Source organism: Podarcis melisellensis (assembly GCF_964234715.1).
Source record: "Podarcis melisellensis genome assembly, chromosome: 14".
In the NCBI taxonomy this organism is placed as follows: domain Eukaryota; kingdom Metazoa; phylum Chordata; class Lepidosauria; order Squamata; family Lacertidae; genus Podarcis; species Podarcis melisellensis.
Window position 1 is genome coordinate 5,532,598 of NC_138546.1, and position 24,423 is coordinate 5,557,020.

The 24,423-nt window shown below is 48.1% G+C and overlaps 1 protein-coding gene across 5 annotated transcripts in view; it reads right to left on the reverse strand.

The window, feature by feature from the left end:
- Nucleotides 1–217: 217 nt before the first annotated feature.
- The window catches only part of PEMT (phosphatidylethanolamine N-methyltransferase), a 106,215-nt gene continuing 82,009 nt past the window's right edge, over nucleotides 218–24,423 (reverse strand). For 4 of the 5 annotated variants that reach the window (XM_081889372.1, XM_081889374.1, XM_081889371.1 and 1 more), the window contains 2 exons: nucleotides 21,877–21,988; nucleotides 19,690–19,924 (listed from right to left, as the gene is read on the reverse strand). In XM_081889372.1, coding sequence (XP_081745498.1) covers nucleotides 19,705–19,924; nucleotides 21,877–21,988 — 332 coding nt within the window. In that variant the 3' untranslated portion in view covers nucleotides 19,690–19,704. Of the gene's footprint in view, nucleotides 470–3,869; nucleotides 3,945–19,689; nucleotides 19,925–21,876; nucleotides 21,989–24,423 lie in introns of those variants that run through there. The other variant, XM_081889373.1, reaches the window with a different exon arrangement.

The following is a 24,423-nucleotide window of genomic DNA, read 5'->3' on the forward strand; positions in this document are numbered from 1 at the left end:
AGAGGAATGCACATTAATCATCTTTTGGGGATGTGTGGTTACATAAAATAACCAGGCCTCCTGCCTGTTCCACTTTTCTCGACGCTCTCCAGTATATAATCAAGGCATTCAGACTTGGCACACTTAATGGAAGCTGCTGAATGGCAGGGGTGGCGCGGGGGTCTTCGTGAAAAGACCCCTCCCCGCCTGGGGCTGGTGAGAGGCTTTGTGAAGGATTGGGGGGGGGGTCCTTCCACAACCACTCCCTCCCAACTCCATCTCGAAAGGAGGCTTCTGAAGAGTCCGTGGAAAGCTTGATTAGAAGTCAGGCTGTACTTTTCATACCCCGTCAAATTATCCTGCACCCATTAGCTAGTGGCGGCAGCAGCAGGCTAGCTTCCAGCTTCCAAACTGAGCCATTCTTCTCAGGCTTCTTGTAGCCTATTTCCTCTTGGCTGCTTTCTGGCGATAGATTTCTTCTGTGAAAGGCCTGCCAGAGGGAATCAGGAGCGGCATACAAGTTTGACAGGGAGACAAGAAGAAGAAGAAGAAGGAGGTGATTAACATGAGACGACCCCCGTTGCCTTCCGTCTCTTCCTGCGCCAAACCCACACATTTAAAGCGCACATGGTTTTGAATGTTGATGACATTGAAATGAAATGAAGGGGTTCTAGTAACAAGGTCAAATGTAAGATTGGATTGATATTAGATGAAAACTTGAAGCTATAATATGTGAGGAAAAATAATTAAGGATAAACAAACAGGATATGAATTTGCTGAACCAATTTCTAAATGGAATACAAAAAAGGGAGGCGTGAGGAAGTCAGGAAAATAACTTAATCAAAGATGAGAAATTAAAAAAGAGGGATTTTTGTTTTTTGTTTTTTTGTTTTTTATGTTAAATGTTTGTACTTTTGTATCTTTGCATTTTTGTGTTTCTGTATTCTTCTCGTGTTTTTTTCTATTTGTTGTTCTATATTTTCTTTATTGTTAAAACTTAATAAAATATTATTCAAAAATAAAATAAAATAAAGCGCACATGGCTTCCCCCAAAGAATCATGGGAACTGTAGTTTGGGGTGCTGGGATCTATTGTTATTAATTGTATTTAGTTTGTATTCACTCCGCTCCTTTTTCTGTTAAGATTGCAGGTGAAAACCAGGGGGGAGGGTGCTGGGAGTTGTAGCTTCGTAAGAGGTAAACTGCAGTTCCCAGGGGAAGCCATGTGTTTGAGCCCCTACTGCCAAAACAGAACCATAAATCCTTGCCTATACATGCAGGCTGAATATGGCGTTAAATGGCTGGGGTGGCAGAACGGGCAAGTCCTTAGCATGCCCTCGGCCCCCGACCTTTGCCCCTTTCCCCAACAAACCTGGTCTCTGACTATTGTTAAGTAAGTCAGTTCTGTGTGTCACAGCTTAGCATGACCAACAGATGGAAGCCAGGCTGGAGCTGAGTGTATAGGAGCGGATTTGATGTTAGTGGCTATAACTTCCTGTGAAAGGGATGCGGTTCAATAGAAAAGCACATCCTTTGCACAAATAAGGTCTCAGGTTCAGGCCCAGGGATCTCCAGGTAGGGCACAGCAAGACCTGAGTCTCTGGAGAGCTGCTGCCAGTCCGTGCAGACAACACTGAGTTATATGGCACAATGGACTGACTTAGTACAAGACAGATTTCTGTTTCTAAACTTAAATAAGAACATAGGAGGAGTTCCTGTTGGATCAAGCCGATGGCCTACGTAGCCCGGCGTCCTGTTCTCATATTGGCCAACTGGATGTCCATCATGGGAAACCAGAAAGCAGAATTCGAAAACAAGGGAGTTATCCCCTCCTGCAGCTTCCAGTATTCAGAAGCATTGACTGCCTCCAACTGTGGCGGCATGGCACAGCTGTCATGGCCAGTAAGCAACTGGTAAGGTAAACGGACCCTTGACCATTAGCTCCAGTCATGACCGACTCTGGGGTTGCGGAGCTCATCTCGCTTTACTGGTTGAGGGAGCCGGCGTACAGCTTCCGGGTCATGTGGCCAGCATGACTAAGCCGCTTCTGGCAAACCAGAGCAGCGCACGGAAATGCCGTTTACCTTCCCGCCGGAGTGGTACCTATTTATCTACTTGTACTTTTATTTGCTTTCGAACTGCTAGGTTGGCAGGAGCGGGGACCGAGCAACAGGAGCTCACCCCGTCGCAGGGATTCGAACCGCCAACCTTCTGATCGGCAAGTCCTAGGCTCTGTGGTTTAACCCACAGCGCCACCCGCGTCCCAAGCAACTGGTAGCTTTTGTGAAATTGTCCAGCCCTCTTTCAAAGCCATCTGAATTGGTGGCCATCGCTGGCTCCTGTGGCAGTGAGTTCCACAGTCCACAGTTTCATGGTAAATTGAATGTGGTTGACAAGAACGTTGTGGGAGAGGGTACCATGGGTGCTACACATCTCCTCTTCCCTCAGGCCAGGGTTATGGGATGTTGTCTCCTTCTCACGCCTGAATAAAAGGCATTTTGCTAGCAGGTAAATAAACTCCACTTCTAGTCACCACCTAGGGGTTTCTCCGTCAGCACAAGAGGAAGCAGAGTTAGACCTCCCCCTTCTTTTCGCAGATCACATTTGAATGAACGAACTGGAAATATCGGGAGCTGCCAGCGTATAATTAATGCAGCAGGAGACGCTTTTTCAACGAGTGTGTGGGTTCGAGCGAGAGAAAATCATGCATGGCAACTGGAGGAGTACAAAATGTTTCTTGCCGGTTTGGGAAGCCAGCCGTCTAATCGGGTCGGGTATTGGCAGAAAGTTCTTTGCTGGTTCAGAGCAAAAGCTATAAGAAAAGCCGGCTGGATCAGGCCAATGGCCTGTCCATTTCAGCATCCTGATCTCACAGTAGCCAACTGGAAGCCTGTGGGAAATTCGCATGCAGGACTTGAGCACAAGAGCACTCTCCCCTCTTGTAAAGGTAAAGGGACCCCTGACCGTTAGGTCCAGTCGTGGCCGACTCTGGGGTTGTGGCGCTCATCTCGCTTTATTGGCCAAGGGAGCCGGCATACAGCTTCCGGGTCATGTGGCCAGCATGACTAAGCCGCTTCTGGCGAACCAGAGCAGCACATGGAAACGCCTTTTACCTTCCTGCTGGAGCGGTACCTATTTATCTACTTGCACTTTGATGTGCTTTCAAACTGCTAGGCTGGCAGGAGCAGGGACTCAGCAACGGGAGCTCACCCGGTCGCGGGGATTCGAACCGCCAACCTTCTGATCGGCAACGTCCTAGGCTCTGTGGTTTAACCCACAGCGCCACCCACGTCCCTCCCCTCTTGTAGCTTCCAGCAACTGGGATTCAGAAGGAATTCTGGTCTAACATCAGGAGGTCACAGGTCTCCCATGCCTGATTTTCTGGCAGAATGCAGCAGCTAAACTGGTGACTGGCTAAACTTGGGTCTTCAGCTGTTGATGGACTGCAACCCCAATCATCCCTAGCTAGTGATCAGGGATGATGGGAATTGTAGTCCAACAACAGCTGGAGGAGACCCAAGCTTGAGAGAGTCAGACTAGGATCAAATTCCAGCTTGGCCATGACTTGGGCCAGTCACTGCCTCTCAGCCTAGCCTACCTCACTGGGTTGTTGTGGGGGTGAAAGGGGGAGAGCTACGTACGCTCCCTCGATCTCCTTGGAGGAAAAGTTGGGGAAGGGATGCTGTAAGCAAATCGGTCAATACATTTCGAGCTTGTGGGGTCCTTCGTCTGACTCAGTGCAAAGCAGTTTCATGTTTCAAAAGGGATAAAACACACACACATACCGGGTAAGTTAACTGGGCGAGGAGAGAGAGTCTCTTCCCTCTACACAATTCTGTGAAACGAAATTGCTTCTGGTTATTCTGTTCAGCAAGGACCAAAGAGACTCACCCTTCGTACCGCAAAGCAATTGTGTAGCACAGCGCCACCACTGCCGTCAGGATGAGACCAGCTGGGCTCGCATGCCTGAGTTTGAGAAGGCGGAAGGAGACAAAGAGGTGAGAAACGGGTAAGTGGTTTCTTACGGCCAATATTCTAGAACGGCCTTATGTAAGACGCAGTTGAGTCAGGGGGCCGGGAAGCTGTTGCGCTGGCCCTCCGAAGGAGGAGGCCCAAAGTTTCAAATTTGCCATCGGGTGGCAAACTCTCTCCACCTCCCCACTCTGTCCGTTGGCAAAAAAACCCGGCCAATCTCTCCTTGGCGAAAACTGCCTCTTGACCTAATTGGGTCCCCTCTCTCTTGCTAAGTTAAACAATGTGATTTTGCTTTCGGGAGATGGAATGATGAAGCTAACTGCTGAGATTAGGCAAGCTGCTTAAGGTGGTTATATAAACCCACGAAAAGGAGTCAGCAGAATCGGATGAGGAACGACTCCCCGACCCCCAGCTCAGAAATGTAGGCCAAGGAGGTTAAAAAGAAGGAGGTAAAAGGGAGACTCAAAAGTGCCGACGTGCATTTGCTGTCTAGATCCAAAAGGAAGACTCAGCTGGATGTGCCCCCATATTTATTTATAAAAGTATTTACGTAAATACCACCAACTCTTAGAATATAATAAGGAGGTATGTAACTATACAGCATAAAAATAGTACCAAAAATCATTAAAATGACATGTAATAATTAAAGTGTGTTTCACGATCCACCCTATTCTTCTGATTCCAAATGCTTTGCATTTATTTAACTTTGTAACCGTTATCATGTTGTAACCCACCCTAGGACACATGGGGGGACGGGACGGGGACTTATACCTGTTCATTTGTGGTTCTCCGTCAGGAGTGAGCTGGCAGTAAATCACACTGTGAAAGTTGGAGTTAACTCTTTATTAGCAAAAACACGGCCCCCTCAGACTGGGTTGAGTGTCAGGCCTAATAACCATAGCAGTTCATCCCCAGTAGGTATTGCCTCACAGATCAGTTACTGAGGCTGAAATAATAATAATAATAATAATAATGTATTACTTATATCCTGCCCATCTGGCTGGGTTTCCCCAGCCACTCTAGGCAGCTTCCAACAGGAGATTAAAAATACATTAAAACATCAGTCATTTTTTTAAAAAAACTTTCCTAAAGAGGGCTGCTTTCAGATGTCTTCTAAACGTCAGGTAGTTGTCTATTCCTTTGACATCTGGTGGGAGGGGAGGGCGTTCCACAGGTTGGGCGCCACTACCGAGAAGGCCCTCTGCCTGGTTCCCTGTAACTTTGCTTCTCGCAGTGAGGGAACCGCCAGAAGGCCCTCGGAGCTGGACCTCAGTGTATGGGCTGAACAATGGAGGTGGAGACACTCCTTCAGGTATACTGGGCTGAGGCCTCCCCATAGCCACCTCCCCGTAGTTGTCTAAGTCCCCTCCTCTCCAGGGGTTTTACCAATCAGAGACTGTGTCTGCACATTGCTAATCTCTCCTCCGCCTGTTTCATGCCTTTTCTGGTTCTGGGAGACAAGTTGGAGAGGGAAGCTTGTGGCAGTAGTACAGGGAGACACCCAGGACTCTTCAGCAGCCTGACTCATCTCTGCTTTTTGGTCTCCCTCCTCTCCTCCTCCAGCTTCCGCCTCTGAGTCTGGACTGCTCTCTGCCACAGACTCCTCCCGCTCACTTAGCCCTGTTGCCTCTTCAGCTTCTGACACCTCCTCTTCCCAGTCTTTTCCCTCTGACCACTCATCATTCTCCCACCATCACTTCCTGGCTCCTGAGCCTTCTAACCTTCTGCGTCCCACACCTTTTACCTTTCTTAACTAGTTTAAAGTGGTATCACAATAATCAGAGAGGAATGGCAAGTCAGGCTGTTGGAATACGCCAGGCATAGGCAAACTCAGCCCTCCAGATGTTTTGGGACTACAACTCCCATCATCCCCAGCTAACGGGACCAGTGGTCAGGAATGATGGGAGTTGTAGTCCCAAAACATCTGGAGGGCGAGTTTGCCTATGCCTGGAATACGCCAAAATGGAAAAAACTGACCGGGAAGCTCAGGAACCAAGAAGACAAAAACTTTAATAAAGAATGGGGGGCATTTATTTAAGAGACAACAGTAAGCAGATGAAAACATTAGCAGGATTTTTCAATAACACTTGTAATGTAGCAAATAACATGGGTGAGATGGGGAGATTTATAATATGGATTATGAAATACTATGCAGTTGAAAAGGTGAACAATAGGACCAGTGTAGGGGATGGTGGGAAATCTCGAGATTCAGAGAAATCTCTAAATAGGGATATTTATTTTGTATTACTTTGCACTTGTAAAATCAAATAAAATTATTTCGAAGAAGAAGAAGAAGAAGAAGAGGGATTGCAGAGCTTTAAATGTGCAGTGTAAATCTGACCTTTTTCTGTCTCTCTGTGAACAGTGTGCCTGATGCAGGGGGGCGGAGAAGTGACTAGGGGAGGCGTCACCCACAGCACTAACTCCAGAAATCCAGTTCCAAAAAGAGCTAACAACCCCTGGCTCAATGGGTACGTAGCCTGAATTGATGTTAAGTTAGCATCCTAGGAAAGCTGGCCGCTTCTCTGCCGGGGTTTTGGAGAAAGCGTTCCCTCATTGGCCGGCGACGGATTCATCTCGGCGTGACGTGTGTCTTCCTTTGATCAATCCGGGGCCTGTAGAGGACAGAGCTTGTGCCTAAGCCCACTTAGAGGATTGTTTTGTTCTGATGAAAGCCCTGATCAAGTTCCTCTCCTCAGATCGAGCTGAGTTAACCACTTCAGAAATGGGTCACAGCGGAGAGGACAAATGAATGAGAATGACCAAAAAACAGTATCTAGGTAGCGCTTGGTGATTGGCAATTTTGCTGCTGTGAGGAGGATGGCAGGCGAGCGAGACGCACTAACAATGTGGGAAAAGGAAGGACATTTAGATGCTGGAGTTTGATGATAAGGTTAAGTCACAGATGTGGAAACTGCCAGGTAAACAATTGGCCCACATGAGTTCTGATTTGATATACCGAAGAGCCGAAACGCGTATCATACGAGACCACGACGCAAAGCAGCTGCATCCCAGAAGTAGGTTAAATGTAAGGGAAACATTTTTTAAAAATAGGTGGTGCGTATATCTGTGACGGCAGGCACCATCGTAGAAGGAAGGACAAAGCAAACCATTGCCCTAACTAGAATAAAGAACTATTTGATCATGTTTCGACAGCAACCATGCTTGAGTTTGTGTGTACTAAACAATTGGGATTAAAATCTGGTGGATCATGTATATTTATTTGAACTTCCATTGGCCGATTTAAAAACAACAACAAAGTCAACATAAAAAGAGTTGCAAAAGGGCTCCAGGGGTTAGTGTCACAACAGGCAGCTGCCAATCAACCCCATACAATATCTGGTTTCCGTTGGTCTGTTAAACCAGGTCAGGTGGACCTCAAGGTTTGGAGCTTTCTGGGAGCAGCTGCCATCTGACAACTGCAAGGGCTGTAGCTCAATGGCAGAACAACTGCTTTGCATGCAGAAGGTCCCAGGTTCATTCCCTGGCACCTCCAAGGAGGGCTGGGAGAGAAACCTCCCTAGATTGCTGCTGGTGCAGCCCATTCTCAGCTAGGCGGGTCAGTGGTCTGGTAGCTACCTAAGTTCTATGTGGACCAAGAAGAAAAGCACTGCTAGTGTTGGACCAAATCTTTGGGCTGAGGCCATAGTTTGACCCAAATTTGGGGACAGGTAAAGGTAAAGGGGCCCCTGACCATTAGGTCCAGTCGTGACCGACTCTGGGGTTGCAGCGCTCATCTTGTTTTATTGGCCAAGGAAGCCGGTGTACAGCTTCCGGGTCATGTGGCCAGCATGACTAAGCCGCTTCTGGCGAACCAGAGCAGCACACAGAAACACCGTTTACCTTCCTGCCGGAGTGGTACCTATTTATCTACTTGCACTGGTGTGCTTTTGAACTGCTAGGTGGGCAGGAGCAGGGAGCAAGCAACGGGAGCTCACCCCGTCATTGCGGGGATTCGAACCGCCGACCTTCTGATCAGCAAGTCCTAGGTTCTGTGGTTTAACCCACAGTGCCACCCGCGTTGGCTCATATGCAAAAAAGGGGGTAAAAATACATCCAGATTTGGGGGGGTCAAGAAATGAATCTTGAGGGCAGAGTAAGCTAAACTCATCTACATCTCCCCTGACTCTAGTCTGAGAATGCCCCAGCAGGATTTTGGCATGACATTGTTCCAGAACAGCGGTCTGATGGCAGCAAAACAGCGACTAGCAACTCCAAGGAGCCCAAAAGATTCCAGTGAGCTTTGAACCCACCACCCTCTAAATTCCACCCCTCCCTCTGAAATAAACCAAAATGCCGCCACCTGCTTTCTTGGGGCTGCAAAGGGGACCTCGAGAAAAGGAGGTGGCATTTCGCGGACACACAGACTCAACTCATGCGGCAGATCGAGAAGTTTCTGGCTTCCTTGCAGCAGTCAACAACTGACGTGACAAGTCTGTAATCAATCTGACCTGCCCCTTGCATTGAGCAAAAGTCATTACATCCCATCTCTGAGCCACTGAGTGACGCTCCGGGCAGGAGATGAGAGCAATGAGAGCCTGTTGGGTTCTTACTTCAAAACATTTATTTGCTTCAGGGGCCCAAACCAGCGGCTGACCTTGTTTAGCTGGCGCGCAGGAAGAAAACGATCAATGTGGCGTCAAGGGACCGAGTGGAAGAAAAGCTGGATTGACTTCTCCTGCTATTCTAGAAGCAACTATTTTCAGAGAACCATCACAAATACGAGCGATTAGTCCTTGATCACGTTTCTCTCCCCTTTTTTTGCAATCTCATTTCCAGGCCTCCTCAGTAAACACAGTTTTTTCTTCTTCAAGGGAAAGTATTCGCTGCAAACAGGGAAAAGAGCACAAATGGACTCACTCTCCTCTTCCTGGGAGGGCTAAGGTGGGCCAGTGGGAAGGGGGTGAAGACTCAGTTCTGGTTCTCCCCTTCTGCTTTAAAGGTAAAAGGACCCCTGTCCATTAGGTCCAGCCGTGGCCAACTCTGGGGTTGCGGCGCTCATCTCGCTTTACTGGCTGAGGGAGCTGGCGTGCAGCTTCCGGGTCATGTGGCCAGCATGACTAAGCCGCTTCTGGCGAACAAGAGCAGTGCATGGAAATGCCGTTTACCTTCCCACTGGAGTGGTACCTATTTATCTACTTGCACTTGGGCGTGCTTTCGAACTGCTAGGTTGGCAGGAGCAGGGGCTGAGCAACGGGAGCTCACCCCGGCACTGCAGGGATTCGAACCGCCAACCTTCTGATCGGCAAGCCCTAGGCTCTGTGGTTTAACCCACAGCGCCACCCGCTTCCCTCTCTTCTGCTTTAATGCTGCCCTATTTCAGCCAGGCTGGGCGACACAGGAAACAAGAGGCGGCTGGATGCTTCAAGAGGTTGGTCCAGGCCTTACAGGACTTTGGACAGCTCCTGTTGAAGACAGGCGTTGTTCTGATAACAGCCCAAAGCTCAACAGTGGCTTTAACAGCAAGCAGGGACTTCATGTCCACCAGAGTCTCACTTCTGAAGTGGAGTTTCAGGAAATGGAAAGGGGGGGTCACCCTGGCTTGGGGTCATTAGCGTCAGTGTTGGTACTGAAAGGCCTCAGACTGTTCCTTTCGCCTTCTGCATTAGGGGAGGTTGAGTTGCGCTGGGTGGGAGACAGTCTGATTCAGACCTCTTCTTGAAAACTATTCCTCGTCCTCCTTCAGCTTCCAGATCCAGTGGATGCAGGGATAAGGGGGTCTCCCTGTCCACTGATCATAGGAAGTTGCCTTTCACCAGGTCCGATTATTTTCCCACAGAGGCCACTTTGCACAGTTAAGGTAACTGGCAGACCAAGATCTTTCTGGAGCTCCACATTTCCTGTTCCCTCAAGATGGGGAATGGGCCCTCCTTCACTGAAGTTACGTCTGTAAGCACCTGAAGCAGAGCCTTCATAGTTGTGGCACCTGTACTGTGGAACTTGCTCCATCTAGGAAATAAGAGGCATTATCCAATGGCACATTCCACTGGCCAAAAACAATCACAGCGTGTCCCGCGGCCCAGAGAGCTGAATTTGGCCCAGCCCTGGTTGAAAACATGTTTTATTCAGGAAGGCTTTTGAAATGAAGGGTGGAAAAAAACATAGCAGGTGGGCACAGGCAGGGTTTAATTTTAAATGGGTATTCAATTGCATTGGATTTCTGGCTCTTTCAAAATGTTGCTTCATCCTGTTTTCTAAGAGATGCCTTTTCTTTGCCAGGGGTGAATTATTGACATAACAGGCTTAAGGCAGCTCAGTACTATATATAGTGATAATTTTAATACTTTCTCTCTCCTTTGTATTTTCTTTATGGGGTTTTATTTATAAAATTCTTCCCTACAGGGCTTCAAGATAAAAAGATAAGTCGAAAGGTAATTTAGTCTAGATTATATCAAGGGCAGGAAGCAAACATTATCCTTTTACAATTGTATAATCAATTAAGGCTTTCCATATTTTCTCAAATGGCTCCTTTATCTTTTGTCTCCCGGTTGCTCTTAGTTCTTTCTTTTTCACTTGCCTCAGTTGGTTTCTGGAGGAGCAACTTATAAGATCACAGAAATTGGAGAGTTGGAAGGTACTCAAAGGATCATCTAATCCAACCCTCTGCAATGCAGAAATCTCTACACGCGGTTCCCCATCCAATTTGAAACCATACCGGACCCTGCTTAGCTTTGCAAATGTGCCAATACTGTAGAGTAGAATACTAGCTGGGGTTCCAGTTAGATCTCATATAACCCATTTAAAACAACTGCACTGATTGCTGGTTCATTTCCAGGCTCACATTAGCGTTTAAAGCCATAAATGACTCATGCCCCAAATATCCGAAAGACCGCCTGCTGAGACTGACATGGGCCCTCTTGGTAGTTACTCTACCCTCAGAGACTTGGGGACGGGGCCTTCTTTACGGTGGCCCCTAAGCTGTGAAACTCCCTCCCTACAGAGGTGTGCCTGGCACCTTCACTGCACAGCTTCTGGCAAAAGCTTTACCCTGGCTTTTGGCACTTGGGGTGTATATTTTTTTGCACCCACCTTCTTTTTATTTTTGTGACTGGAAGTTGTTTCAAACTTGCTTTTTAATATTGTGTTTTAATGTTGTAACCCAACCAGGGGCATAAACAAACAAGTAAATAATACAATAGCAAACAACCTGGGGCTGTTTTAAAAAGTGCCACCCCTATTACATGCTGATACTGTTTACTTGCAAAGGTAGGTAATATCGGGAGGAATAAGACAGGCAAATCAGTTCTGTTTGCAGCATCCTGCAGAGAGAAGGATTACACCTCCTGAGTGTTTGGAACATTGTTCTGAGGATGCTGAGCTAAAGCCTGGGAAACTGGATCCATCCTTCTATTGAAGTCATACAGAACATGTTCTCACAGGGTGGAAGGAAACAGCCTTGGTGTTTGGGCGTCATGGCGACGGCGATGAGACAAGCAGCGGCCGAGATGGGGCACGACAGTTGCCTGCCCTGGTTCCTAACAGAATCACAGCATTCCCACTGGCGATGGAAAGGAGAGGGCAAGTCACCCATGATTGTTACAGCTCTGATGCCACAACTGTAAGCTGCTTGTGGGACTTCTGTGAAAACAGGGGGCTGTACCTGCCAACCCACCCCGAAATGTCTCCACTACAAGATGCAGGTTGAGAGACGCTGGGCAGAGTCACAACTCCCAGAGTGGCTTAACATGGACCCTCCAACATTTCTCTGATGAAAATAGTAAAGGTAAAGGTACCCCTCACCGTTAGGTCCAGTCGCAGACAACTCTGGAGTTTCGTGCTCATCTCGCTCTATAGGCCGAGGGAGCCAGCGTTTTTCTGCAGACAGCTTCCGGGTCATGTGGCCAGCATGACTAAGTCGCTTCTGGCAAAGCAGAGCAGCGCATGGAAACACCGTTTACCTTCCCGCCTATTCCATCGTTATTGTTTTTGCTGTTGTTGTTACTATTATTTTATTATTTATACTGTACACCACCCATCTGAATGGGCTGCCCCAGCCACTCTGGGCGGCTTCCAACAGAATATTAAAATACAATAGTCTATTCAACATTAAAAGCTTCCCTAAACAGGGCTGCCTTCAGATGTCTTCTAAAAGTCTGGAAGTTGTTTTTCTCTTTGACATCGGGTGGGAGGGCGTTCCACAGGGCGGGTGCCACTATCAAGAAGGCCCTCTGCCTGGTTCCCTGTAACTTGGCTTCTTGCAGCAAGAAAAACACAAGAAAAACATGAAACATTAAAAAAACCCTTCCTTATTCAGGGCTCCCTTCAGATGTTTTCTAAAGGTTGCATAGATACTTCTCTCCTTGCCTCAGGGGTCACAATAATAACTCCATGCCCTCCAACATTTCACCGATGAAAATAGGGGCGCCCTAACAAGAAGTGGGACATTCCGGCATCAAATCAGAAACTGGGATGGCTTCTGTAAATCCGGAACTGTCCATGGAAAATAGGGTCACTTGGGAAGGTCTGTACTTCACAGCTGACTCTGAGAATTGTAGCTCTGTGAGCGCCTAACAACTATCAGCACCCCTAACAAATTAAAACTCCCAGAATTCTTTGTGGGGAACTTAAAAGTGGCGCCATAGTGCTTTAAATGTACACTGTGAACGTGGCCATGGTGTCAGTCATACGGATGCCCACATAGGGCATTCGGAGCAAAGGGGAGAAGCATTTGGAGCCTCCTGAGGAGAATTTAGGCCAAGCACAGAATCTTGGGTTTCCTTGTTGCCAATTTCTTCTGAGAGGGATTTGCACTCGTCCAGTTTTTCAGCAGCATCTGAAGTCAGCATCTTAAAAAGCAGAGACATCACCTTACCGTATAGTTAAAGCTATGGTTTTCCCAGTAGTAATGTATGGAAGTGAGAGCTGGACCATAAAGAAGGCTGGTCGCTGAAGAATTGAATTATGGTGCTGGAGGAGACTCTTGAGAGTCCCATGGACTGCAAGAAGATCAAACGTATCTGTCAGGGAACTGACATCTAAAGCGCCGGAGGCGCAAAGGCTCCCTGAGGTTGAGAGAGCAGTAGCAGCGGAAGAGGGAACCAGTAGAGGGCGAGCAAGAACTCCAAGGGAAAGTGAGTCGGAGGGATGGCTCAGAGACGCTTCAAGCGAAACCAGTGGGGAGGTCTCAGGACCTCCTATAGGGACACCCACACCTCGACGGAAACTGTCACGCCGAGAGGCCAGACGACGTGTTTCCGTTAAGGAGCTTTTATGTTGGAAACGTTTCCGAAAGCAGCCACTTTCGGATTCTACTAGTGATTGACGCAGCCATGCTGGAGGGGCTCCGTCACAGGCAGAGGTTTGAAAACCTGATCAAACTCTGAGGGACTTGCATTTTACGCACAAGCAGCTCATCGTCCCATCACAGCAATCCGAAAGTCACCGAAAGCCAGCTTGTGCAGAGAGAAGCATCATGAGCAACCCAGCCGGAACCGGGGGTGCAGGAGCAGCTGGAGGGGGTCCAAGCCTGGAAGAAAGGTACAGAGCGTTGGAGATCCAGTTGGCGCTGCAAACGGCGAGGCTTGAGGAGAGGAGGGCTCAGGATGCAGAAAAGGGAAAGGAGAAAACCACCCCGCTCGCCAGAAAGGTACCAGGATTGGTGCAGAAATTCGGGGGGGATCCCAGGAACTATCATGCCTTTAGAACAGAGATGCAATACGCTCTAAACTTGCAGTTTGATGACTTCCCCGACGAGGAATCGCGAGTGGCGTATGTGATTGGCCATCTCGAATCCGGGGCGAAAGATTGGGTTAGACCCCTGATGGCAGCGAATAATGAGATCTTAAAGGACACGAGGAAGTTTTTTCGTGCCATGGACCTGATGTTTTCCAGCGATATTGAGCAGGGGGTGGTGCGAAGGCAGTTAATGGCTTGCCAGCAAGGAAGCAGATCTGTCCGTGAGTACTGGACTGAATTTACTATGCTGATTCATAAATTGGGGTGGGACCTATCGGCGGAGCCCATCCAAATGCTTTTCGAAGAGGGGCTTTCTTCAACCGTCAAAGATGAGCTTTCCCGGGGGCCCAGGGCGGAGTCTATGGACCAATTAACCAAATCTGCGCTGGCCATAGGAGCGCGCCAGGAGGCGAGGGCTTTGGAAAGGCGGGAAGGGAAAGGAGACCGTTGGAGGGAGTTCCGCATTCCAGACATTCCAGAGCCATCTTTCCCGCCGGCAGAGCCGATGGAAGTTGGAACAGCGCGGGCGCGCGCAGTTTCAAATCCCAGTGAAGGGCGGAAGAAGGAGGGAAAGAGCGCCAAGAGATGTTATCTCTGCCAACAGCCAGGGCACTTTGCCAGAGTCTGCCCACAAAGAAAGGAATGGCAAGGGATGGCAGGAGCTGTTGGGGGAAAGGAAGAGGAAAGCAAGGAGCAAGTAAAAGCCAACGCCTGGCTGCCACCGTCGGGGCACAGCAGCCAGGCCAAAGAGCAATGAAAGTGCCCATGCCAGAACCTCCCAGACCTGCTTTAGTGATAGAGGTGTTACTAGAACTGCCAAACGGACACCCACTAAAGGTCAAGGCGCTTTTGGATTCAGGCAGCTCCTGTAATTTCATGAGTAAGGAGTTTGCAGCTGAGCACCAGATACAGACCATCCCTTTAAGTAACCCCTTGCAGGTGACTACGATTGACGGCAGAGAGCTGTTGGGGGGAGAAGTTAGCCAACAGACTGTCCCGATGATAATGAGAGTGGCAAGGCACACCGAACAGATAGCGTTTAATGTGGCCATCCTGGGAGGAGCGCCCATCATTTTGGGGATGAGCTGGCTGGCGCTACACGATCCGCTAGTGGGCTGGCATCAGAGGGTGGTCTCCTTTGGGTCAGCGCATTGCCTAGAACACTGCAAGGAGGGGAAGGTCTCGGGAGGAGACAGAGTCACCCTAGCGGGGATGGAAGTGATAGGCAAAGGGAAGGTGCCCCCGCAATACGCAGATCTGAGCAACGTATTCAGCGAAAGGGAAGCAGACAAACTGCCACCGCATAGACCCTTTGACTGTCAAATCAACCTACTCCCAGGGGCCCAACTCCCAGTAGGCAAGCTGTACGCCATGTCAGACAGGGAGATGCAGGAGCTGAGGGAGTTCATTGACAAAAACTTGAAGCGAGGTTTCATCAGAGAGTCCCGAGCGGTGGGGGGCAGCCCAGTGTTTTTTGTGGACAAAAAGAACACAGACAAACCGAGACTGGTGTGTGACTTCAGGGCCCTCAATGCAGTGTCGGAGCCCCTGGCTTTCCCTATGCCCCGAATTGACGACATTTTGACCAGAGTAAGGAAGGGAAAAATTTTTACAAAACTGGACCTGCGGGGGGCGTACAATCTGATACGCATAAGGAAGGGAGATGAATGGAAGACCACCATGTTTACCCCTTTGGGAGCCTTTGAATACCTCGTTATGCCCTTCGGTCTACAAGGGGGCTCCGCCTGTTTTCAAGCTTTTATAAACCACGTTCTGGGACCTTTGCTCTACAAGAACTGTGTGGCCTTTTTAGACGACGTGTTGGTGTATTCGGAAGATGAGGAACAGCATGTGAGGGACGTTCGAGAAGTGTTGGGCAGGCTGCAAGCCAACCAGCTGTGGGTGAAACTGGAGAAGTGCCAGTTTCATACCAAGGAGGTGGAATTCCTGGGGTACCGCTTGTCAGACAAGGGATTGGCCATGGATCCAGGTAAGGTTCAAGCGGTACTGGAATGGAAGACACCGAAGACCAAGAAGGACGTGCAAAGATTCTTGGGGTTTGGGAACTTTTATCGGAAGTTCATCAAGAACTTTGCCCACTTGACGGCGCCCATCACCGACTGCCTCAGCAGCAAGAAGAAATTTGTTTGGACGGTGGAGGCGGATCGAGCCTTTGAAGAACTGAAAAGGGCTTTCGCCTCGGAAGAACAACTTCTGCATGTGGATTTACAAAAACCCATGAGAGTGGAAACAGATGCATCCGACCGGGCTATAGGGGCGGTCCTTCTTCAACCGGGGAGGAGTGCGTCGGAGTGGAGACCGTGTGCATTCTTCTCGCGGAAACTGAATAAGTCCGAGAGGAATTACACGGTGTATGACAGGGAACTACTTGCCATTCACGAAGCATTCCGGAGGTGGAGACATTTATTAATTGGGGCACAACACAAGGTGCAAGTGTGCACCGACCACAAAAATTTAGAGTATTGGAGAACAGCTCGAGTGCTCAACCAACGACAAGTGAGATGGGCACAGGAATTCTCCAAATTTAACTTTGAGATTTGTTATGTGCCAGGCCCAGAAAACGTCAGGGCGGATGCGCTCTCACGCAAACCAGAATATTGGGAAGGGGAGGAGGTGATCGAAGAGAGACATGTCATCCCGGAGGACCGCTGGGTGTGTGGGGCGGCGCTGGTGGGGCAACGGGAACTGGTGGAGGAAACGGAAAATGATGAATATGCCCAGGATAAGCTCAGAGGTCTCAGGGGGGAGGGCGAGAGCCCCGGAGGTTTTGAGGAAAGAAATGGGGCATTGTATTACAAAGGGGCACTGTATATACCCGAAGGTGAATTGAGGGGGAGAGTACTCAAGCAGTTGCATGATAGCCCCACGGCGGGACATTTTGGGCAACACAAAACCATGTGGTTGGTTACCAGGGAATTTTGGTGGCCTAAGGTGAGGGAAGATGTAAGGGAGTATGTAAGAGGGTGTGACCAATGTCAGCGAGCCAAAGGGGAAAGAAGGGCGCCGGCAGGGTTATTAGAACCTTTACCCACACCAGAACGGCCTTGGGAAGCGATATCAATAGATTTTATGACGGATCTGCCAAGGTCCAAGGGGAAAACAGCCATCATGGTAGTAGTAGACCTGTTAACTAAGATGTGCCATTTTGTAGCATGCTCACATGCAGTCACAGCGGAAGAAACGGCGAAGTTGTTTGTGGAACATATCTTTAGGTTGCACGGGGCTCCCTCGAGGGTGATCTCAGATCGAGGCAAACAATTTACTTCCAGGTTCTGGAGGAAGCTCATGAGCTTGCTACACGTGGAAGTTAATTTTTCAACTGCCCGGCACCCTGAAACCAACGGGCAGGCGGAAAGGGCAAATGGCATTCTTCAACAATATCTTAGGTGTTATGTCAATGACAGAGAGAACGATTGGGTCGAAAAGTTGGCGTTGGCAGAATTTGCCTACAATAATGCGGAGAATGTGTCCACAGGGATGAGTCCCTTTTTGGCTAATTACGGGTGTCACCCCAGGGCATTTCCAGGGGAAGGAGGGGAGAGATGGAGCGTCCCAGCGGCTGAACATTTTGTAGAAGAGATGGAAGCCATCCATCAGCAGCTCCAGCTCAACTTAGAAAGGGCCAAGGCACAATATAAGAAGCAGGCAGACAAGAACAGAAGGGAAGGTGAAACCATAAGGGTGGGGGATCAAGTGTGGTTGTCAACCCAAGGGTTGCCGTTCAAAGGGGGTTGTAAGAAACTGAGGCCCAGAAGATTGGGACCCTTTGAGGTGACTCAGCAGGTCAACCCGGTAGCTTTCAAACTCCGATTACCCAACCACATGAAATTGCACCCAGTGTTCCACAGGTCGTTACTGTCACCATACAGGGGGGGACGTGAAGGGGAGCACGTCAGGGGACCAGCCTTGGAAGAGAGGGAACGCCGCAACCATGTAGCGGAAATCCTCGATTCCAGGTGGAAGGGTAATCAGGTGGAGTATTTGGTGGCGTGGGAAGGGGAACCGGAGTCAGAAAACACCTGGGTAAGTGCAGAGGAAGTCAATGACGAGGTTTTAACAGAAACGTTCCACCAAAGGTTCCCGAGGAAACCTCAGCCTATAGCAAGGTTTAGGAGGGAGTATTTCGGCACCACCGATGAGGAAGAGGAAATGGAAGGGTTCGCGGAGTCGGAGTTGGAAGATGGAGTGGACTCTGATGACGAAGAGTACCTAGAGAGTAGGAACAGCAACAAGTGGAAGGAAGTGTTCGCGACGTCGGAAGATGAGGGAGGTTCTTTCAGGGGTTTTACCTCCTCACCGCCAGTAGGAGAGGAGACGGGAGGGGGTGAAGGGGGCCCTGGAGGGGAGGTGGATGTCAGGGAACTGACATCTAAAGCGCCGGAGGCGCAAAGGCTCCCTGAGGTTGAGAGAGCAGTAGCAGCGGAAGAGGGAACCAGTAGAGGGCGAGCAAGAACTCCAAGGGAAAGTGAGTCGGAGGGATGGCTCAGAGACGCTTCAAGCGAAACCAGTGGGGAGGTCTCAGGACCTCCTATAGGGACACCCACACCTCGACGGAAACTGTCACGCCGAGAGGCCAGACGACGTGTTTCCGTTAAGGAGCTTTTATGTTGGAAACGTTTCCGAAAGCAGCCACTTTCGGATTCTACTAGTGATTGACGCAGCCATGCTGGAGGGGCTCCGTCACAGGCAGAGGTTTGAAAACCTGATCAAACTCTGAGGGACTTGCATTTTACGCACAAGCAGCTCATCGTCCCATCACAGTATCCATTCTTAAGGAAATCAGCCCTGAGTGCTCACTGGAAGGACACCTCGTGAAGCTGAGGCTCCAAGACTCTGGCCACCTCATGAGAAGAGAAGACTCCCTGGAAAAGACCCTGATGCTGGGAAAGATGGAGGGCACAAGGAGAAGGGGACGACAGAGGACGAGATGGTTGGACAGTGTTCTCGAGGCTACCAGCATGAGTTTGACCAAACTGCGGGAGGCAGTGGAAGACAGGAGTGCCTGGCGTGCTCTGGTCCATGGGGTCACGAAGAGTCGGACACGACTAAACAACTAAACAACAAGCTTTCAGGGTGGTTTCAGAAACCGGTCCTCTTCCCGCCTTGTGGATATCTCTTCTTCCACTACTCCATCCCTCTCTGACTTCATCATCTCCATCCCCATGAGCTTTGCTTTCATTTCACAGAGGGTCATTTACTAGCATTGCCAGCTCATCGCAGGGCTCATTTAGCAGCCAATTAAAACGCCAGAGATATGTGCGAGAGAGTCAATGCGTCATACGAGCCGGATCTGCCGCCAACACCATCTCGTTGACTTACGGTCTCAGTGGCACCCGCAGATGTGCATGCAATCATTCATCGCTGGGCCTCTCTGTGGACACTCCCTGATTTAAACATGTAGAAAGGGATGCTTCAAAACCAGAGAAAGAGGCTTGTTAAAAACAGATGCAGAGAAGAGGCAGACTAAGCGACCGGGTGGAAGGAGTTATGAAATATATAAAGCAGGGCTGCTGAATCCAGGGCCCTTCAAATGTTGCTAGACTACAGCTCCTGTTATCCTTGACTGTTGGCCATGGTGGCTGGGGATGATGGGACTTGGAGTCCACCCAAAGGCAACAAGTTCACCACTCCTGCATTTTATATAATAATAATATAATAATATTTTATTATTTAAACCCCGCCCATCTGGCTGGGTTTCCCCAGCCACTCTGGGCGGCTTCCAACTGAATATTAAAAACAATACAGCGTCAGACATTAAAAACTTCCCTAAACAGTTGTCTTTTAAAAGTAAAATAGTTGTTTATTGCCTTGAGATCTGCTGGGAGGGCGTTCCACAAGGTGGGCGCCACCACCGAGAAGGCCCTCTGCCTGGTTCCCTGTAACCTCACTTCTCACAGCGAGGGAACCGCTAGAAGGCCCTCGGTGCTGGACCTCAGTGTCTGGGCTGAATGATGGGGGTGGAGACGCTCCTTCAGGTATACAGGTATACATTTTGCTCTCGTGGCTCCGTTGCTCAGGTGCAAACCATTCCTCGTGTTCCAAGAGCTGCAATTCCCTAGTAGAGCACCTGTCTGCATGAAGAACAGATGGTTTGCATGAAGGTCACTGGTTCGATCCGCAGCATCTCCAGGTAATGTTGCGAATTGAAATGTAGGAGAGTAGATTCCAGTTCAGTGTGCAGACAATACCACGATAGATGGACACATGGTTCATAGGTTCCGTTCACCAATTCATAAACAGCAAGGTCATCGCAGCTCTTACACCACCCTAGGATTCTGGGTTGAAACGTGGGGGGAAATAAAGGCTTGATGGATACGCAAAACTATTTTGTGCTTGTTTGGGGCTGAAAAATAAACACATCAAAATGGAGTGGGTACTTTTGCCCTAGAGAGAACGCAAAAAAGTACTGTCTGTTCTGTTCCCTGTGGTTACTACCGACTGACCACAGATGATGCATTCTACCACCATGAAAACGGGGACATCCATTTGACACCCTGTGTGTAGCAGTCTGAGAACAACGAACAAAAGACTCTCGTAGTTAATATTATCCGCGGGGAACACATTAACGCAGGACACAAATCAGTAGAGAACATTCATGTAATGGGGAAAGTGCTCTTTGCTTTAATAGGTATGCTCAAGTAGTGGTAGAAATACTAATGACAACAGATAATCCTAAAATAAGGACAGGCCAAACACCAGAACAGAGACCCAGCAGCTAAAAGCCTTTTGCTTCAGGATGCAACAATGGGGAAACAGCCAAACTCTTGGCACCTGCAAGCAAAAATACTCACCGTAGCCAACTTGCACAGTTAATGTACTTTATATATTTCATTTTGTTTATTTTTACATTTCTAACCCACTTTTCCTTTGTGGCTGGGGCGGGATTTGAACCCTGACCTCCCAGGTCCTAGCCTGTCGCTCTAACAACTACGCCACACCAGCTTGATAGAGAGCAGTCCTTCATTCCAAGGAAACCAATTCAGGGCATGCACTGAACCCCCTCAAACTTCAGAGAATGGAGTGCAAGTAACATGATAGCTGGCCATGCGCTGCTGAGGAACGTGTTTTGCATTTTCCACAGAATCTTTGTTATTCCGAGCAGCCTGTCTCTACACTGTACTGACATTTCCCCAAGTCCCTTCAGCCGACCTTCCTATTTAGTGAAATTGCTGATCTATTTACCACGGTCTCCTCTGGCGTCATCCAAGTGACTTGGAGGATATACTGGGCCTGCGCTGTCAATCCCAGCCCCCACCCCCCGCTGCGTCCTTCCTGCTAAGGACACGGTTATAGAGGAGACCAGGAAGTGGACGTTTCACCTTTCCCGCTCTGGAGATCGCATGCACTGCGATCATTTGGCTCTAGATGCATTCTACAAAGTAGGTCAACATTTGCGTGGCGAGTTCCCGTCCCCACCCCAGTGGAAATAAAGACACATGACACAATTATTAAGGTTAAAGTAAAGGTAAAGGTACCCCTGCCCATTCGGGCCAGTCTTGCCAGACTCTAGGGTTGTGTGCTCATCTCACTCTAGAGGCCAGGAGCCAGCGCTGTCCGCAGACACTTCTGGGTCACGTGGCCAGCGTGACGAAGCTGCATCTGGCGAGCCAGCACAGCACATGGAACGCCGTTTACCTTCCCGCTGGTAAGCGGTCCCTATTTATCTACTTGCACCCGAAGGTGCTTTCGAACTGCTAGGTTGGCAGGCGCTGGGACCGAACGACGGGAGCGCACCCCGCCGCGGGGATTCGAACCGCCGACCATGCGATCGGCAAGTTCTAGGCGCTGAGGTTTTACCCACAGCGCCACCCACGTCCCTTATTATTAAGGTTAATGGGCTAAATAAGGCCACAACTTTATTGGTTACAGGTGATGAGCGGTATTGGGTTAGGCAATTGGTCCTAACTGACTATATCCAGCTTCAGCCTGTCCACTTGAAGTCCGGGAAGGGTAGGGGGAGCCTGAACAAATGGGTCTGAACTTCAATGTCTAAAACTCCTGGTAGAGGACCAGTAGGGGGAGTCCTGCTGATGCACATCAACTAGGAACTCCCTAGGGAGTTCTTCCAATAGGGGGTGTGCCTTAGGCCCTCATCTCCCCAGGCTTCGGACAGGGCCACGCCCCCCGGAATCCTTTAGAGAACTACCCTTCAATCTGTAAACCAAGGTACCACCGCAAATGTAATAAATAAATAAGTTTGAAAAGAACAGAAACATGATGGACTCACATGACGGACCAGCCCAGGTAGATCATGGTGCTGCCCCAATACATGGGATTGTCCAACACGTTGAACGGAAAAGACGCCACCTTTGCCTCCATGAGGATGCCGAAGTAGTCCCCTAGAAAAGAAACAGACACAAGGATTAAGGCAGGGCTTGCCAATATGGTACCCATATCTCCTTTAGGTGCCTGAGAAAGGTCTCAGTAGACGTTCCCTCCAAGATCCATAATGCACAAGGAGACAGCATGCTACTTCTGATTTAATTCCACATGGCTCAACCATCCCAATTTAAGAGGGACACCCTGGCATTACAGAGGCTATCCCAGTTTCCGATTTGATCCTGGAAGGTCCCTGTTTCATTTTTCCCTCCCCTCCATGTCCCAGAGAACAATTAAAAGTGATGTTAGGGCGCATTCGAGGGTAAACCATATGTGGAACGCGTCTGCCCCTGCGGCTTGATGGAGGTAGAAATTGTCTCTCATGTCTTGTTTCTATGGGGATATACGCTCGGTATTTATCACTCCTGTTATACAAAAATCTCCAAATGGGTCTGAACTTCAATGTCTAAAACTCCTGGTAGAGGACAAGGACCCAGAGATCATGAGAAGGGTGGCTAAATTCTGTGCGACTGCCATAAAACTTAGGAAACAAGCTGTACTACCAAAATGATCAAGGTTTTAAATGACAATTTTAGGTTATATTTTAGTGATCAAGATTTAATATACATTTTTAACTGCTGCTATATCTGAATTGTTTCTGTTACACCCAATTGCAATACAACGTATTCCTGTTGTGTTTTATGATTTTCCTGATACTGTAAGTGAGCCGGAACTGGTCTGTGACCGTAATAATAAAGTTCATTCAATTAAAAGTGATGTGCGTGTGTTTGCAGGTGCAAAACCAGAGTCCTGTTTATCCTGAAAATAAAATTCCTGCACCAAGTGAAGGAAATGGTGAAGCTGGCATATGAAGCCACTTCCTATAATTTTGAAGGAAAATGTCACCAGTCCACTTTATTTAATTGCAACGCTTCAGCAGCCAGTCATTTTTAAAGGAAATGTGGGGAGCGTTTATTCCTTTATTGTAAATGGAGCCTTACACTGCCTACTCAGATGTAAGCCCCATTGTAGTCAATGGAGCCTACTCACAGGTAACCGGGTAAAGACTGCAGCCTTCTGGGCATAAGATACAGGGTATAATATACCACTTGGAATCATGGGGAAAGCTGTGGAAAGAAAATTTTTAATTTACATCATGCAGCTCACTGCAAGAAAATTATATGAAAATGATGTATAGATGGTATTTAACACCTGTAAAGCTTGCTAAGATATATAAAAAACTCATCTAATCTATGCTGGAAATGTAAGGAAAAAGAAGGTACTTTTTCCATATGTGGTAGATATGTAAAAAGGTAAAGGCTTCTGGGAAATGATATATTATGAAATGAAAAAGACGTTCAAAAATATGCTTGTTAAAAAAGAGGCCTAGGAATATTAGGAGATGAAGGACCAAAGAAGCTAAAGTGATTATTTATGTATGCAACCACAGCTGCCAGAACGTTACTTGCCCAGAAGTGGAAAAAAGAGACCATACCAACGAAAGAAGAATGGAGGACTAAGATGATAGACTATTCCGAAATGGCAAAACTAACTGTGAAGATCAGGCACCAAGATGAAGGAAAATTTAATCAAGAGTGAAAAAACTTTATAGATTATTTTAAAGAACATTGTGAGAACGTGGAAACATTAGCAGGATTGTTGTAGCATTTATGAACTGAAGGTAGAATTACGATGTGAAAAATAATTGGAAATTAAATGGAAAAATAATTAGATGCAATGGAAATTATAAAGGGACAATTGGAAACCAGGGGGGTGGGGAGAGTCAATCAATGTAAATTTGGATTGGATATCTATGTATAAGAAAATTGTTATTATTAGAAAAATAAAAAAAATATATTTTTTAATTAAGACTGCAGCCTTACACTGCAATCCTAAGCATTTTTACTCAGAACTATGTCCCACTGAGGATTTGCTCTGTGGTATGTTTCTGATCATTCTCACTTTCCTCCATTATTATTATTATTATTATTATTATTATTATTATTATTATTATTATTTCCTGCCTTTTCCCCTGACAGGGACTCATTACATTTTTCTGTTGAAGGTGTTGTACATGATCCCTTCCCTCACACATTCTTTTTTTACAACAATCCTGTGAGGTAGGTTCAGTGGAGAGGTTGCCATTGGCTCAGGGTGACCGGCGTCAATGTGTATAGGATGTCGATGTTTGGCGAGATCTAATGCGGGAGAAGCTTTGCGATGTAGAATAAGATGTCCCTATTTTCATCAATTTGCAATGACAAACCTAGACAGCATCTTAAAAAGCAGAGACATCATCTTGCCGACAAAATTCCGTAAAGTTAAAGCTATGGTTTTCCCAGTAGTGATGCATGGAAGTGAGAGCTGGACCATCAAGAAGGCTGATCGCCAAAGAATTGATGCTTTTGAATTATGGTGTTGGAGGAGACTCTTGAGTGTCCCATGGACTGAAGAT